We start from the raw sequence: 14,964 nt of genomic DNA on the forward strand, positions 1-14,964 counted from the left end.
CTGCATCCCCAGGCTGCAGGCACTAAAGAATTATAAGAAACAGGGCAGGATGGTTAGAGGTACTGAAGAGTGACCTGTCCCAGATAAGGAAAAATGCCTTACATTCTTGCCTGGGAATGGACAACTGCCTCTTTCAAGAACCAGCATGTCATGAGATATAGTAGAGGGGTTGATCATATAGTCTCTTAGGGGATGTATGAGAAACAATCTCTGGTCTGGCTCCAATTTAGCTTGAGGGTCTGGAGCAGTCACGTCATGGAATAGTCACTCCTGCACAGGTATATGTGACACTCTGAGTTAAGGATAAAGCAAGACACCTTGGGATTTCAGAGGGAAAGAAGGTCATTTGCAGGACAACAGGAAGAGCACATGTTCAGTAATTAGATGTTTGCCTTGCCCTATAGACAGGTCATAAAAAGTTTTCTCTGCTAATAACTCTTATTATGGGCATGACCCCAAATTTAAATTCTTTAAGGGAGAGGTAAAATGTGCCTGTGAGCCTGCAGGGTATCAGTTGCTTTCAGCTCAAAATAATGCCAATTGGAGTATCTCTGGGAGGCCTATTCTGAACCCCTTTACCAACAACAGAAGTAAGCACTTCAGCTCAGCCGGTGTGGCTCAGTGGTTGACCCAGGCACCAAGAGGTCACTGGTTTGATTCTCAGTCAGGGCACATGCCCAGGTTGTGGGCCCGATCCCTAATGGGGGGCATGCAAGAGGTGGTCAATTGATGTTCTTTCTCATCAATGTTTCTGTATCTCCCTTTCCCTTCTTCTCTCTCTAAAATCAATAAAGAAAAAAAAAAAGAAGTAAGCACTTTAGAGTGTGTTAACTCTAATTAATACTATCTTGAATTATACACCACCATTATCCAGTATTTTTATCCTCATACATTTTTTAAAATTTAGATTTACCTATATTGTTACCATATTCTTGGCTTAGCATTTCTTCTTACATATCAAATCTTCTATCTAGTATCATTTAGTTTCATAAATTCATTCTCAAGAAGTTCCTTTAGTGAAAATTAGGTGGTGATAACTCTCTCAATTTTTGTTTGGCATAGTCTAGCTGGGACCACTTTACTATAAAATTTTAACTTGGGAATTTTCACGCCGCACAGTTAGTATAAATCTTAGCCTTACATTTTACAACAAATCATCGGAAGTCTGGCTTGATCATGAATTTACACCTTTTGGTGTAAATTTCCTTACCGGAATCAAGGCAGAAAAAAAGCCAATGTGTTTGTTTGGGAGGTAGGCAGGGAGGGCATAGGAATGGGGTTTCAGTTTTATTCTTTCACTTTTCCAATTCACCTTTTCACTGAAGATGTTTCTTTTCGGTGGTCTCAGCTTTATATAGAAATCTCTGATCTGGCTTTTCACTTGCTCTGTACCAGGCTTTGAATGAAGTCCCTGGCATTTACAAGTCCTGTGAAAACTGTTCTAGGTTCGGTGAGGCCTCCTGAGATAGGTGGATGATCAAGGGCAGTGCCATTTTCAGCACTCACTACCTTTTTTGGATTTCTGGCTTCCCATATTTTGGTCTTAAGTTTTCCTTCACTTTCTTGCTGGCTCAATGGTGCATTTAAAGAACCTTTAAAAACTGCTTTATCAAGCATTTGTAAATGCTGCATCTGAAGACAGCTTTTAAGAGTCTACTCCACACCTTGCCAGACCAGTGCATTCCATGCTCAGTAACTTATGCATGACAGCCAAGAGGACTATTTTTTCCTTCATTCCTCTAACTCAAAATACTGCATGACTTTGGACAACTCTGTAAACCTCAGTTTTTGGAGTTTCTTTACCAGGGTTTTTTCACTTGATCCCTTAAAAATATATATTTTAAAACTTTCATATCCTCCTTCTGGGAAGAGATTTAGCATTTTTGATAAATTCCTGACATTTCTGGTAAACTTGAGTGAAATTAAGACTTCAGCTGAGCACAGTTGGTGTGGCTCAGTGGATTGAGCATTGTCCCATGCACTAAGAGGGCCCAGTTCGATTCCCAGTCAGGGCACATGCCTGGGTTGTGGGCTTGGTCCCCAGTAGGGAGCCTGCAGGAGGCAGCTGATCAATGTTTCTCTCTCACATTGATGTTTCTATCTCTCTCTTCTTCCTTTCTCTCTAAAAAATCAATAAAGACATATATATATTAAAAAAAAAAACAAGACTTCTGCTGAAAGTCAGATTCTAAAAAGAAATTTAACAATGTATTTTTTTTTCTTTTGCTATATACTCTATATTAATTTTCCCCTCTATAAAATACAACTACCACCAAGCGTGAATCTTTGAACTGACTTCCTGCAAAGCTTTCTTTTTTTTCTCTTGAAACAAGTTAAACTATAACCCCAAATTAATTATAGACTGTAATAAGAAATAAAAGTATTTATTTGAGCAAAAAGAACTTCAGTCTGGGACACACAGATTTAGGTAGCAACCTAAATTATGCTCTACTAAGACAAAGGCAAGGTCACCTTTTAGACAGAATTTTTCGGCCCATAGTTTCCATTTTAATTCTTTTCATGTAAATGAGGTTTCTAATTGTACCATTCTGATTGGTCTAAATCATGCATTTGATTGAGCAATTGGTCTATAGGTACAAATGAGGATATTATTTATCTAGTTCTGATTGAATAGAGCAGATATTAGTCCATTGGTTGAAAGACAGACCAGAGCTTCCCTGCGGTGGTTGAGTCAGATGATGTCAACAAGCAGGGCATAGTGCAGGAAGTTCAGTCCGAGGTTCTTTCTAGTATACAGAGTACTGAGGAGTCCCTATCAGAAAATAGCCAGTAGACTCTTATTAATAAAATTTGGGCCCTCAGTTTGCTACCATTGTAATTAGCTAGTTATTAATAATAGGAAAGGGAGGCAAGACTTTATAAACTTGGCCATTTGGGCAGCTTCACCAGGAAGCTGCAATTTCACACTCCTCAGGTAAGCACCAGCCTATTCCCCACACACAAATCACTGGGGGAAGGGGCCCAACAAAAGGGAGATAGATGCATGAGCCGTAAAATTGGGATGACATAGGGAAGATGCCTGTTAGTCAAACCGGGGTACAGAGATCACTGGCCAGAGGGGCAGGGCCAATGCAAACCCACAGAAATTTGGGAATACATAATCCCCTAGACAAAAGAGTTCTCTCTCTCTCTCTCTCTCTCTCTCTCTCTTTCTCTCTCTCTCTCTCTCCTATCTGGTTTCTTTGGTTTTGCTCCTGCTTCCTTGCATTAGCCCAAGTTCCCTCCATAGCCATGTGGCCCTGTAGACCCCACATGCAATGTACTGATGAACTGCAACTGGGGGAAAAACAACAACAAGCTAGTTTAATGCTCAACTAGACACTGCTCCAACATGAAATGAAAACTCTGGGTAACAGCTTTAATTATAGCTCTGCTGAAGCCACAGATACACTTCTTCTAAGGATAAAGGGGAATAAAATCTTGGAAATTTAGGAGTGTAATTTCACATATATAAAGCTTTCTACAATACCTTATCTTCCTGTATGAGTCTCAGAAAATTCCTTTCCTTGGGATATTGCAAGAAGCCCACTTCCACCAGCAACCAGTGGAGATGGGGAATGCTCCCCACCAATAATAAGTTGACCATGAAAAGTCCATCTGAGCAGTCAAGTTCCTTCTCGAGATTCATGTCAAATGAATTTTTCTTCTCTGGGGTCCACAGAACTCTTTAATGAATAGTCTAAAAAGTTTTCATTAACAAATCTTTAATTTAAAAAAATTAAATGAATTATCTTTGTTTTCAACTTTCAGCTCTGAGTTGAGAGGTATATAAACAAATCATACCATCTTAGTAATAAGGTATTCCTGAACTGCAAGGATATATTATTACCTTCCAAAGGAAATTTTCTTCTTTAAAGTTTTTCTGCAAATCAGAAAACAGAAGCTAGCTTGGAAAAGTTTAAATTGAAATGTTAAAACCAGGCATATGATTTTATGAAATTTCCTGTTCATATGCAAATTTAGGGTTTATTCCCAAGTCTTTCCCCTCCCAACCAACATTCATTATTATGTTAATTAGAAGAAATGTATGCACAAGTCCCCTTATAAAAGAACTGAGGACTACATAAAAGAAAATACTTTTGTAACTCATAATTCTGTGATGACTATGTAAAGTTGAAATAACATTTTGGTAATTTAGCTGAAGGGTAATCAAAATTAAGCACTGGAGTGTTAGAATATCTAACTTTTTCACAGAATATGTTTTTAGTAAATCACCTTTCTAAGCTTCAAACATTGCTATAAAATGATGATAACAGTAACTCAGCATTTGAGTCAAAAAGAACTGGGTTCAAATTCTAGTTGAGATACTTCCCAGTGGTTTTAACTTAGCCAAGCTCCTTATGATCAACTGTAGGCTAATGACACCCATATTTTAGGATTGCTATGAGGATGAAGTAGTGTCTGCAATATGCACCAAGAAAGAGTAAGGCAGAGAGTACTTTTGAAGTCTATACATTGGATTTCTCTATATTAATCTAATTTAATGGCTTTTTTAATGCCTCTTCATTATATTTCACTTACTGTATCATTAGTAAGTATGATTTCCCCCCTTGCTTTTTAGCCTTCTATACCATGAAAGGACGTAAAATTTGTCAGTGCAAAGAGTCTCTCAAGCAGTGAGCCATTGTGATGTTACAAACAAATATTGCTAAATTTAGGAAAACTTATATTTCAGTATAAATTTCCCAAGGTGTGTGTGTGTGTATGTGTGTATGTGTGTATGTGTCTATGTGTCTATGTGTTCATGGCAGCAAGAATGGCACCAGAGGTTAGACCAGTGAAGTTAGACAAGACCTTGTCAACAACCTTGGTATTTGAGTTCTGGCTAGGAAAGAATTCAGAGTCAAGACGTAAACTGTAAAAGAAAGTTTTTCAGAAAGTCACAGAGGTAGAAGAAGTGAGTGGCAGAATAAATAGTCTTGGGAAACATTATGGAGGCAAAAGAAGGGCCCTTGGAGCTTGAGGTTATGCAGCTGGCTGGGGGTGGGGGAGGGGCACATACCAGGTCCTCTGTCTTTAGGGTCTTTAAAGGTGGGATCTGGGGAGAGATCTCAAGTGAGAACCTCAACATAATATTCATTAGCTTCTCAGGTATGTCCTTTCAAGGTTTTGGTCTCCACAGATGGTCAACACCAGGGCAGGAGGTCATTAGCAATGCAGTTGGTCTGGCATTGCTGCTTTTCTGGACCTGGAACTGAAACACAGATGAGGCCTAGATGTATTTAATGTGGGTCAGAACCTCATTATCCTGGGGGCTTAATGCTTAACCTCTATTCTCTGGCCCCTTGTTCATTCCCCCTCTGAGGAGGTCTAACCTGCATGGGGCAAGGTCCTTGTTTTCCCAGTTTTGCTGTGTGATAGGCACCCAGGGCTTTCTGCCCGGGTGATCTGTACCTGGCCCATTGTCCTTGCTCTGCTCATGTCTGTCTGACTGCCTACCACATATCTATTTACAAGTGAAGGGGAAAAAGGATCTATGTTAAAGCTACTTATATACTTGGCATTGAATAATTGAACTAAAAATTAGAGAAACAAAAACAAATAGTAGGGGAAATTCAGTTCTTCCGAGCTCCTTGACACTTACAGCTGCCAAAGGCAGCTTTTGCAAAGGAATAGCTCTTGTACCCAAAGTATTATTTTACCGCCTTGAGAAGGAACCACAGGTCCCAAAAGGTGTGCTGTTTGCATTAAAACGACAAGGGTTCAGACATACAACAGCCGACTTTAGTAGATACAGCAGACACACTTGAGCTTATTTTTCTTGACTCTCTCTCCCTCCATCCCCAAGTCTTCAAGTACACTCATTACAAGATTCCCTGGAATCAGGAGGTGGGAGTGAGTTTCAGTATAGAATTTGGCTCTTGAAATCATATTGGTCTGATCAAGGAAAAGCAAGGCAAGGAAGAGAGAAGAGAGGAAAAGCAAGGAAAGAGTGGGTAAAAGAGAGGAAGGAGAGGAGGTAAAGGGGAGAGAGAGGCAAAGAAAAAATCAAGCGGGGAGGAGGGAGAGAAAAGAAAGGAAAATGAGAAAGGAAGTAAGCTGGGATGAAGTGAGAAAAAGGAGCACAAAAGAGAGCCAAACAAGAATGTGAGAAAAAGAGAGAAGATGCATTAGGGAGCCAGAGAACCTTCATCAGCACTTAACTGAATCTCGGAGGCACTGTATTGTTTTCTTGAAAACCCCAAGCTAAGCATTCCAAGAATGTTTGACAAAGCCCTTCAGGGAAGGGTGAGGTGGGGCACTGGTCGGGGGAGGGGGGTGTCACACACACACACACACACACACACACACACACACACGGCCTCCACGCATGATGTGACAGGGCTGGGGAGACCTAGCGGAAACCTTCAGGTCACCCAGGGAACTGCTCCTCTCGCTGGTCCTGCAGCGCGAGCAGGGGGGTGAGAGCGCCCAGACGCGCGGGGCGCGGAGATGAGCAAGTGGCGAAGCTTGACCCAGCACAGGCGGGAGCAGCCGCCCAACTCCCGGCGCGGGATCTGCTGAGAGGCCACGGTGAGTCTCTCCTCCGGGTGCGGGTCCGAGGGATGCCCGGGGACCCCGCAGCCCCGGGCCGGGCTGAGGCGGGCCGTAAGCTCGGGGAGTCCGGCCTTGGCTCGGCACCGCCGCCCGGAGCCCCGCGCCGCCCGGGTGCGCCAGGCTGGACGCACGGACTGGCCGGCGCTCAGCGGGGCTGCTGGCCCCGCGCGCTCATTGGTCGGGATGTGTCTGCTCAGCAGCCTTCAACTTCTCCCCAATCCCACTGGTGAGTCCCGGGAGAACGAGCTGGCATCTGGAAGCTGGGGGAGCAGGGTCCGCAGGGCGTGAGAACTGGGTGGTGGGTGCGGGGACGCGCGGGGCGGGCAGAGCCGGCGGGGTGGTCAGCGCTGCCCTCGAGGGAGCGGAGCAGGGTCTGCGGCGCAGGTCCCGTGCGATTCCAGCGCCTCGGGGTCCGAGACGTGGACGAGGGAGGCGTGCCCGGGAGGGAGCCGCACTGGGACCTGAAGAGTGAGGGAAAGGGGCCGGAGGGTGACCTGGAGGAGGGCTCTGAAGTGCAGTCAGGTCGACTCTTCAGCTCCACCTCGGAGCTCCGTGCAGCCGCTGCCGGGGGAGTTCAGCGCGGCCGCCGAGCTCCGCTGCCTAATTGCAGCGGGGCTGGTTTGGGGGCTGGGAATTGGCCATTCCGCTGAACACAGATTGTATTTTTATTTTTTTAAAGCAAGGTTTGTTTTCATTTTGATTTGTCTCCTGTTCTCTTCATCTGCAACTCACTTTTCTATTTTTACTTTCCCTAACCTGAAGATATTTTCATTTTCTCACCTCTTCATCTTGCTTAGAATCTTAGTTTCCTATTATGTAATTTATGCGGTTAGCGTACTTAAATCACACAACGGTTGGTTGGCGGGGGTTGGGGGCCGCAGTTCTTTGGTAATGAAAGTTTCCTTACTTAATGGGCCTCCATGTTATTTGTATTAGTTGGAAATAGGGGTGATTGCAATCTAGTTCCTCTGCAGCCACTTGGTCAAGCCAATTCCTCCCCCATGTCTGATGCAGAGGGTACTATTGTTAAACCGAAAAGTAGTACCTGGCTTACAGTGTCAGCATTTGGGAACTCCACTTCAGCGAGTCAGCTGTGGAAGTGTGTAGCTCCTTCACTCTGTTGCCTTACTGCTGGGTTCCAGCTCTCCAAAACAACTGTCCTACAGTTTCTTGGACTCGATGAAGTGACTTTTGTCGTACCGCTTATGGGAGTAATGTGGTTGGGACTCCGTATTCTGGGCCGGGCAAACACCTACAAATTGATGTCCGGGAAAACAAGGAGATGATTTCTCTTGAGTACCTGCCTCCTCAGCTTCTGAAGCTAACGTCTAAATCTGGAACCTGTTTCTCCGGCTTCTTGTGCCTCAGTTTCCATAATACAAACTGTAATTGCATAGTGTACCCTCAGGCACTTACCAAAATGTTAATGTAGTAATGTGCTGTGAAGATGAAAATTGTTTATAGACTTCCTCTTAACAAACCAATTAGGCACTAAATTCTTTGATTTGATTGTGGGATAAAGTGGTGTGTATTCTCCACTGGTGTAGGCATTGCTGCTTTATATTGCTTTGAAATTCAGTTCCTACTTAAGCAAAATGATCATTTATTCTTTGGGTGATGTCAAGCTGGTTTGCAAGGTTCTTTGGGGTTAGATCTCTTCATTCTCTAGTCTTTCCTTCTGTGAAAGTGTCTACTTTCCTGTTTAAACTTTCTAACATAACTCCAGTTAAGGTGAAATATGTTTTGGCATATCTTGCTTTATCTTGGGATTACAAGTATCAAATATATATATATATATATATATATGTCTTTTTGTGTAGTTACTCTCCTGTCCAAACCCTCACTCAAATGGGTTGGATGTGGTTGAGTTGGATATTCAAGTATCTGGAGGTGGATGATATCTTTCATCCTGAGGTTCAAGATTCTGACCCCTATTTCCTTAAAAAAGATATTGAATCCACCAGAACTAACTGGAAATGAATAACAAAGTTAATCAGGCAGTTAAACTTACATCATTTCTACTTTTGTTCAGTGCTGTTTAGGAACAGAAGACTGACATTTGCAGGGTTTACAAGAAGGGCAGATGGAGAGTTTGCAGGTGATTCAAAGCTGATATTTCTTGACTTCGGTGAAAGGATTACACAGCCTCTGTCACTGCCCTTGGTTCCCCATAACACTTTCTGCCGCCTCAGGTGCCGAACCATTAGGAGCCCAGAAGTTTGCCTGCAGAAGCCTAGGGGTGCACAGAACACCTTTACTTTAACCCCGTGGCTGCCCTGGTTCTTGGCACTAGGTTTTACTGGAGAAACTGATTGTTGTTTCAAAGAAAGAACTGAAAAGAGAAGTGGGTCATATTATACTAGGACAATGTTTCTTTAGATTATCTTCTGAAATGTTATTAGAGCAGGGGAGAAAGGGAAATGTGACTAACATTCAATGTTCTTTTGGTCAGTCTCAACTCCTTCTGGGAGAACTGGCAAAATTATGATTTTATTGTTTATCTCTCTGTATGGCATCCAAGTGTTAAATTTGCCCCACCCCCCACCCCCCAACCACCCGTATTAAAACTATGAGGACTGCAATCAATGCAATTCCATATCATAACCCCAGGGGCTGAGACCAAGCCAGCATGAGTTACATAACCATTAAAGAAGACATTTTAACATTCAGGTACATTACATTCCACTTTTATTGAGCAGACATGGTTTTCATGGTCTAATAAAATATTTTTATTTGAAAGTCTGTCCTTGGTTATAGCCTCATGTAATCAAGGGGACAGCATGCTTAAGACTTTGTATCCAGAACTTTAAAGTCCAGTTGTGGTTCACTTATTAATAATTCACCAGGGAGATTAAATTTCTAGTAATCTGCTGGATCTCCCAGGTCACGCTTCAAATGTAGACTCTGTTGCTACTTTATGCTGTGCCTCAGTTTCCACAAAATGCACCCTCGGGGAATTGTGTGTGTTCAACAAAGATCTTTAACTTGAAGAGAACTTCTGAGTAGTCACTTCATCTAGGGACTAAATTATACATGTAATCTGTATCAAGCTAGAAAAAGCTAATCTGTGAGTTTACAATGCTTTTTTCTACAGCCCTGCAGAAAAACTGAAGTTGTCTGGGCTTTGGTATTTGGCCCGTAGAGAATCAATAGGCCTCTAAAAGAAACATGATGAAATTTAATTTTTAGGTTTATATTCCTTAAATTTTCCCCTTCAACTTATGCAGTATGATTTAAAGTAGCTTTTATTATATGATGATACACTTTTATGTCAAACAGTGACCAAATGTGTTTTTATAAAGAACTATTTGTGCAGCCTTGGGCTAATTACCTGACTTTTCTGAGCCTCAGTTTCCTGAAGTGTAGGATTACAATATTAATATCCACCTTACAAAGATTAAATGAACTAGTACATGTAAAGCATGAAGAACTCTGCCTGACACATAGGAAGTTCTCAATAAATATCAGCTATTATTAGAAGTATTAATATTAATTCAAATACAAGTTCAATAAACTTCTTAACTAATGAAACCATAACCTACAAAGTAGAATTTTTAAAATCATACATGTTTTTCTTCTTCAGCTCCACAAAGAGATTATGGTTAAGATCTTTCATTCCTGGAGGTAAACCACTGACTTTTGGTGCAGTGAGTGACCTTTTTCAGAATGCTGTCTAACCAGTTAATAGATACCCGTATCCACAGTAGTCATAATTTTGAACTGTAAAATCAAAAGTTGTTTTGAAGACTAAAAGTCAACTATCGCAGGTGTTTGTTTCTTTTTGTATTTATCTGTACTTCTATTTCAAATTACTGCTTAGTATAAAATCTCAAAGAGTTAGTCATTGATTTCTGAGCGTATGAAGGAAGCCACTGAAACAAGATATACAATTCACCTTTGACATTGTCCAAAGTTCAGAAGGGTGGTTTAAAACTTTCCTTAATGATGGTATAGCAATTATTTGCTTATGAACTGCTGAAGGAATACTATGTGAGTATTTAACTGAGTCTTCTTGTCTAACTTTGCTTGGATCTTCTGTGAATATATATATATATATATATATATATATATATATATCTTTTTTTTATCTTTTATATATATATTTAAAGAACAAAAGGTTGTGACAGGGACCCATCCAACTCATCTGGCTCTATATTCTTTGCTTTCAGAATCAAATTTTTAACTTTCAACCAAAAACTTTTATTTCTTATTTAAAATATTTTAACCCTTACTTTTATTCAGCCACATTAAACATTTGGAATATTTTATATATACTTCCTCTTCTTTTTATCTTTTATTAATCCGTCATTTGTATTTAAACTTTTTCTTTGAAACTTTTTACAGATTTTAGGTGATGGGCAAATCAGAAAGTCAGATGGATATAACTGATATCAACACTCCAAAGCCAAAGAAGAAACAGCGATGGACCTCCCTGGAGATCAGCCTCTCGGTCCTCGTCTTGCTCCTCACCATCATCGCTGTGACCATGATAGCCCTCTATGCAACCTACGATGGTGAGTTGCTCCCACACCTGTATGCACACAAATGCAGAAGAGAGTGAAATCTTGATCTTATGCTTTTCCCGTCGACCAGTGTGTTAAGGAGAAAGACAGTTAAATTAAAGATAATGCTTAAAAGAGTCATTTCTAAAATCTAATATCAATACGTCAAAACAATTAACTTTGACTAAAGTACAATGTCTTTTATGTTTGAGCTAAATTATTAATTGCCAAGAATATTTAATGCACTCATGCTTACTTTATGAGGATTCTAATGTATAATTTTATTTGATTAAAGTATATATAATTTTGTGGCCCACTTCAATTAGTCAGTTTTTTTGTATCACTGAAATTCTAAAGGGCTTCACAGAATTTAAGAGGACAAATTTGAGTCTTGGAAATATTTCTCATTAAGGATTAGAAAGATTGGTTTCTTAGTGGCAAAAAAAAAAAAAAAAATGATTGCCAGACTAAAACAACTTATTTCCATTTAAAAGACATAGAACTTAGTGGGTAGAGATGATGTAATAAATACATTTTTATTCATAATGAAAATTTTACATTTAGGATTTTCCCACTTTATTCTTCCATTGTTTTTAAAACTACTAACAATGATATGTAACACTCAGGCTTAGTTCTTGCTTTACAAATTTTCTTATTTAATTGGCAGTTTTTAGAAGAACAAAAGATAGGGAGAAATTAGAAAATGTGTATTGCATATATTTATGTATATACCCTCCTTCTTCTAGATGGTATTTGCAAGTCATCAGATTGCATAAAATCAGGTAAGAAGATGGCTTTTAAATTTAAATTTTATAATTAATATATAACATTTAAAAATATATCTCTAAATGTGCTTTGTTTATGATTTTATTCATTAGATATATTTATAGTCAAGAAAAATAAAAATGTACTGAAATAGTAGATTAACTTGTTTATTCTAAAAGAGAACTCATTCTATTTGGCCCTGGAGTGTATGGTAGGGCAATAAAGAACTAACTACATCACTAGCTTTATGGAGCTTGCCATTTAGTTGGAGAAAGAAAATCAACATGTATGAAATGGTGAGCATCATATCGTTAAATATTAAATTTCTCCATGCAGCATGTGAGGGGTAAGAACTAAGAAGGGGGTGACATGTAATCTTTGAAGCTACATGGAGAAGTTGAGATTTGGGAGGGGTCTTGAAGCAGGGTTAGGATTGGGAAGTGGAGATGCAGAAGAGGGAATTCCCAACAAGAAAAAAGAACACAGGAGTAAATCATATTGTTGAGAAGCAGTGAAAATGTAGACATAATAGATAGGGGCACATTACTGAGAGCTTTGAAAATCTATGTTTAGCCTTGATGTTGTAATAACGGAGAAATGGTTATTTTGCTAAACAGGTCACTCAATAAGGCAAAAGTTGAAAGATAGTTCTGGGAATGCGAGGCTGGGTGGATTAAGTGGGAAGTGATAGGCCAGGAGTGGACAGGTAACGGCTGCTGCTGTAGTTCAGTTGGGAGCTGGGGAGGTCGGCCTGTGGTGGGAGGACACAGCTGTGAGGTCATGTGACGAGGGAACGGGCTGACCTGACAGAACTGACTTGCTAAATTAAGGGTATTAATAATTTGGACATGATGCCAACTTTCAAAACCTAAGGGACTCAGGAGAATGGTGTCAGTGCACACAGAAGTAGAACAGTTAGGAGGTAAATTTGTTTAGGGAGGGAAGTTATTCCTATGGATTTGGACATATTGAGTCAAAGCCAGGGGTAACGTCCAAGTGGGGATAGGTAGACCGCAGGAAGGTAGAGACGGAGGGTTAGAGAGTCTCTTGCAGGATGGGTTTAGGATTTGTCTGCCCTTTGACAAGAGATTCTAAACTTCCTTCCAATAGTAACCTGTTTCAAATGAGTTTTAACCATTTGCTGATGGCTATTCTTATCTGGGTTTCTGTTATTCAATGACCTTTGCAAAATAATGATGAAAAAATATCTCGGGATTAAAGGTTATAGTCTAATATACTGAACGTGTGCTCTTTTGCATTTCTCTATTGCTTTTTTATTTATTTATTTTGCTCTGGATTGTAAGCGTACTGGCTGTACATATGCTTAAGACGTGATGTGGGTAACCTGAGGTACACCTGACTGGGATAACAGTCATCTGCTGCCCAACATAATAGCAGCCACTTTCCTATCCACAGGTTTTCCTAGAAACTAAAGAAGTTCCTTTTATTCCCCAGGGAGATGGTTGTACAGGTGCCTTTTGCTGGGAGATATCCAGGGTCCCTGTGCTAGAGTTGATATGTGCCCAAGTTGTCAAAGTTACCATTTGTTCTGTCCCCAATTCCCCCCCCTCCTTTCCCTTTACCAGCTGCCCTATTCTATGCTCATACCATCCTGTTTTGAGAAACTTCCACTTATGCATTGACCTCTAATTAGCTCCAAGTTTCTCAGTCCTCAACACACCTGACGTGTCTCTGAAGTCCTTTCACACGATCTTGTCTCTTCTCTTCTCCCTCACACTCTTTTCTTCTTTCTCTTTCTCTTTCTCTTTCTTTTTTATTGCATTTTGTGTTTGAAGAAACTGGATCCTTAGACGAGGAGGTAGGTATAGAGATCCCAGCAGCTTCCTCTAATGGTACCCACTCCAGTGAGCAATGTGATATTTGAAATCTGGAATCTTAGATGTGACTTAATGTTTAGGGGTATGGCTTTAGCTTTTCTTTTCTTTTTTAATAGTGTTTGGCAAGTATCAACTCATTAAAATGTATTTAACCTGTATCCTTTCATTGTAGCTGAGAAATCATACCAAATGTAAAACACCTCATAGAACTGTATCTTGGCAGAGAAATGTATACGATAGAAATAGCTTCAGTGGTAAACAAGGTGGCTGAATAGCTTTGTGTGTTTTTTCATTCTGCTCTCTTGGTTCACAATCTGTTAGAATACTTTCATATTCATAGTTATTATTCTTCCTGGATAAAAAGAAAGTGAAGTTCAAATTCACCCTTATGGATACAATGTTCACACCCGTGCACACACACATAGTCCTCTGTTGGTTAAGAAATCTTTTTGCCATAGATAATACAGCTCTTGCCTTTAGAAGTTGCTGCAAATTAAGAGAACTCTAGGGGAAATCTTGAACAGAAAAAAAGTCATCAAGAAAGGGAGAGAATAAGAGTGGAGTGGATGGAAAAGAAAAGGAAGATGAAAAAAAAAAATGTTGAGAAACATGTAAAGCCCCCTACTAGCAATTCAATAAATTACTTTAAAGGGCTGGCAAAATTCAAACCAGAGCACAGAAATACTTGAGAATTGAAAAATTAAGTATCGATACCCAAGGTGCTTACTTTACGTAAAAGTTGATTCTAACTTGAATCTTTCTCCCGGTGGAAGGGAATACCATCCATGGTAAGTGTACTTCTCTCTTTGATCCTGTGAAGTCGAGGGACTGTCCTAAGGTAAAAACAAAATATTGCAGAAGCCTGTGGGTCACCTTGAAATTTGTTTGGTGTTAGGTACTTAAATCTGAGCATCTGTGAGTTTAAATATTCATAGTATACGTAAAATGATGTTTATAATAAACACTTGAAGTAAACTTGTCTATGTTTGAAATGCAGCAGTGTGAAAGATTACACCAGACCTAAAATAAAACAAACTACTTAACAAATAACAAGTTAGGGCAGTGCTTAAAACCCTACTATTAAAGTATGAGTAATGTTATTCATCTCTTATTTACCATATAAGATTGTCAAAAACATGGAGTTATAGAGCTTGTATGTGATTTCTCAAACTTCTCTGTATAAATCTAAATCCAGCAACGCTCCCATTGCATGGCAATCTTACTAACTCAGATGTCAGGGAGTCACAAGATTTCAATCAGAGGTTCTTAACTTCATCACTGTTGACATTTTGGGCTGGATT

General features: G+C 40.0%; 1 protein-coding gene across 4 annotated transcripts in view; it reads left to right on the forward strand.

Moving 5' to 3' along the window:
- Positions 1-6,340: 6,340 nt before the first annotated feature.
- Positions 6,341-14,964, forward strand: part of MME (membrane metalloendopeptidase) — a 97,823-nt gene continuing 89,199 nt past the window's right edge. The window contains exons 1-3 of one of the 4 annotated variants that reach the window (XM_036242836.1): positions 6,341-6,534; positions 10,903-11,072; positions 11,807-11,842. In XM_036242836.1, the coding sequence (XP_036098729.1) occupies positions 10,913-11,072; positions 11,807-11,842 (196 nt within the window). In that variant the 5' untranslated portion in view covers positions 6,341-6,534; positions 10,903-10,912. The other 3 variants (XM_036242839.1, XM_036242840.1, XM_036242837.1) reach the window with 3 other exon arrangements.

Source organism: Molossus molossus, unplaced genomic scaffold, assembly GCF_014108415.1.
Source record: "Molossus molossus isolate mMolMol1 unplaced genomic scaffold, mMolMol1.p scaffold_m16_p_5, whole genome shotgun sequence".
Lineage (NCBI taxonomy): Eukaryota > Metazoa > Chordata > Mammalia > Chiroptera > Molossidae > Molossus > Molossus molossus.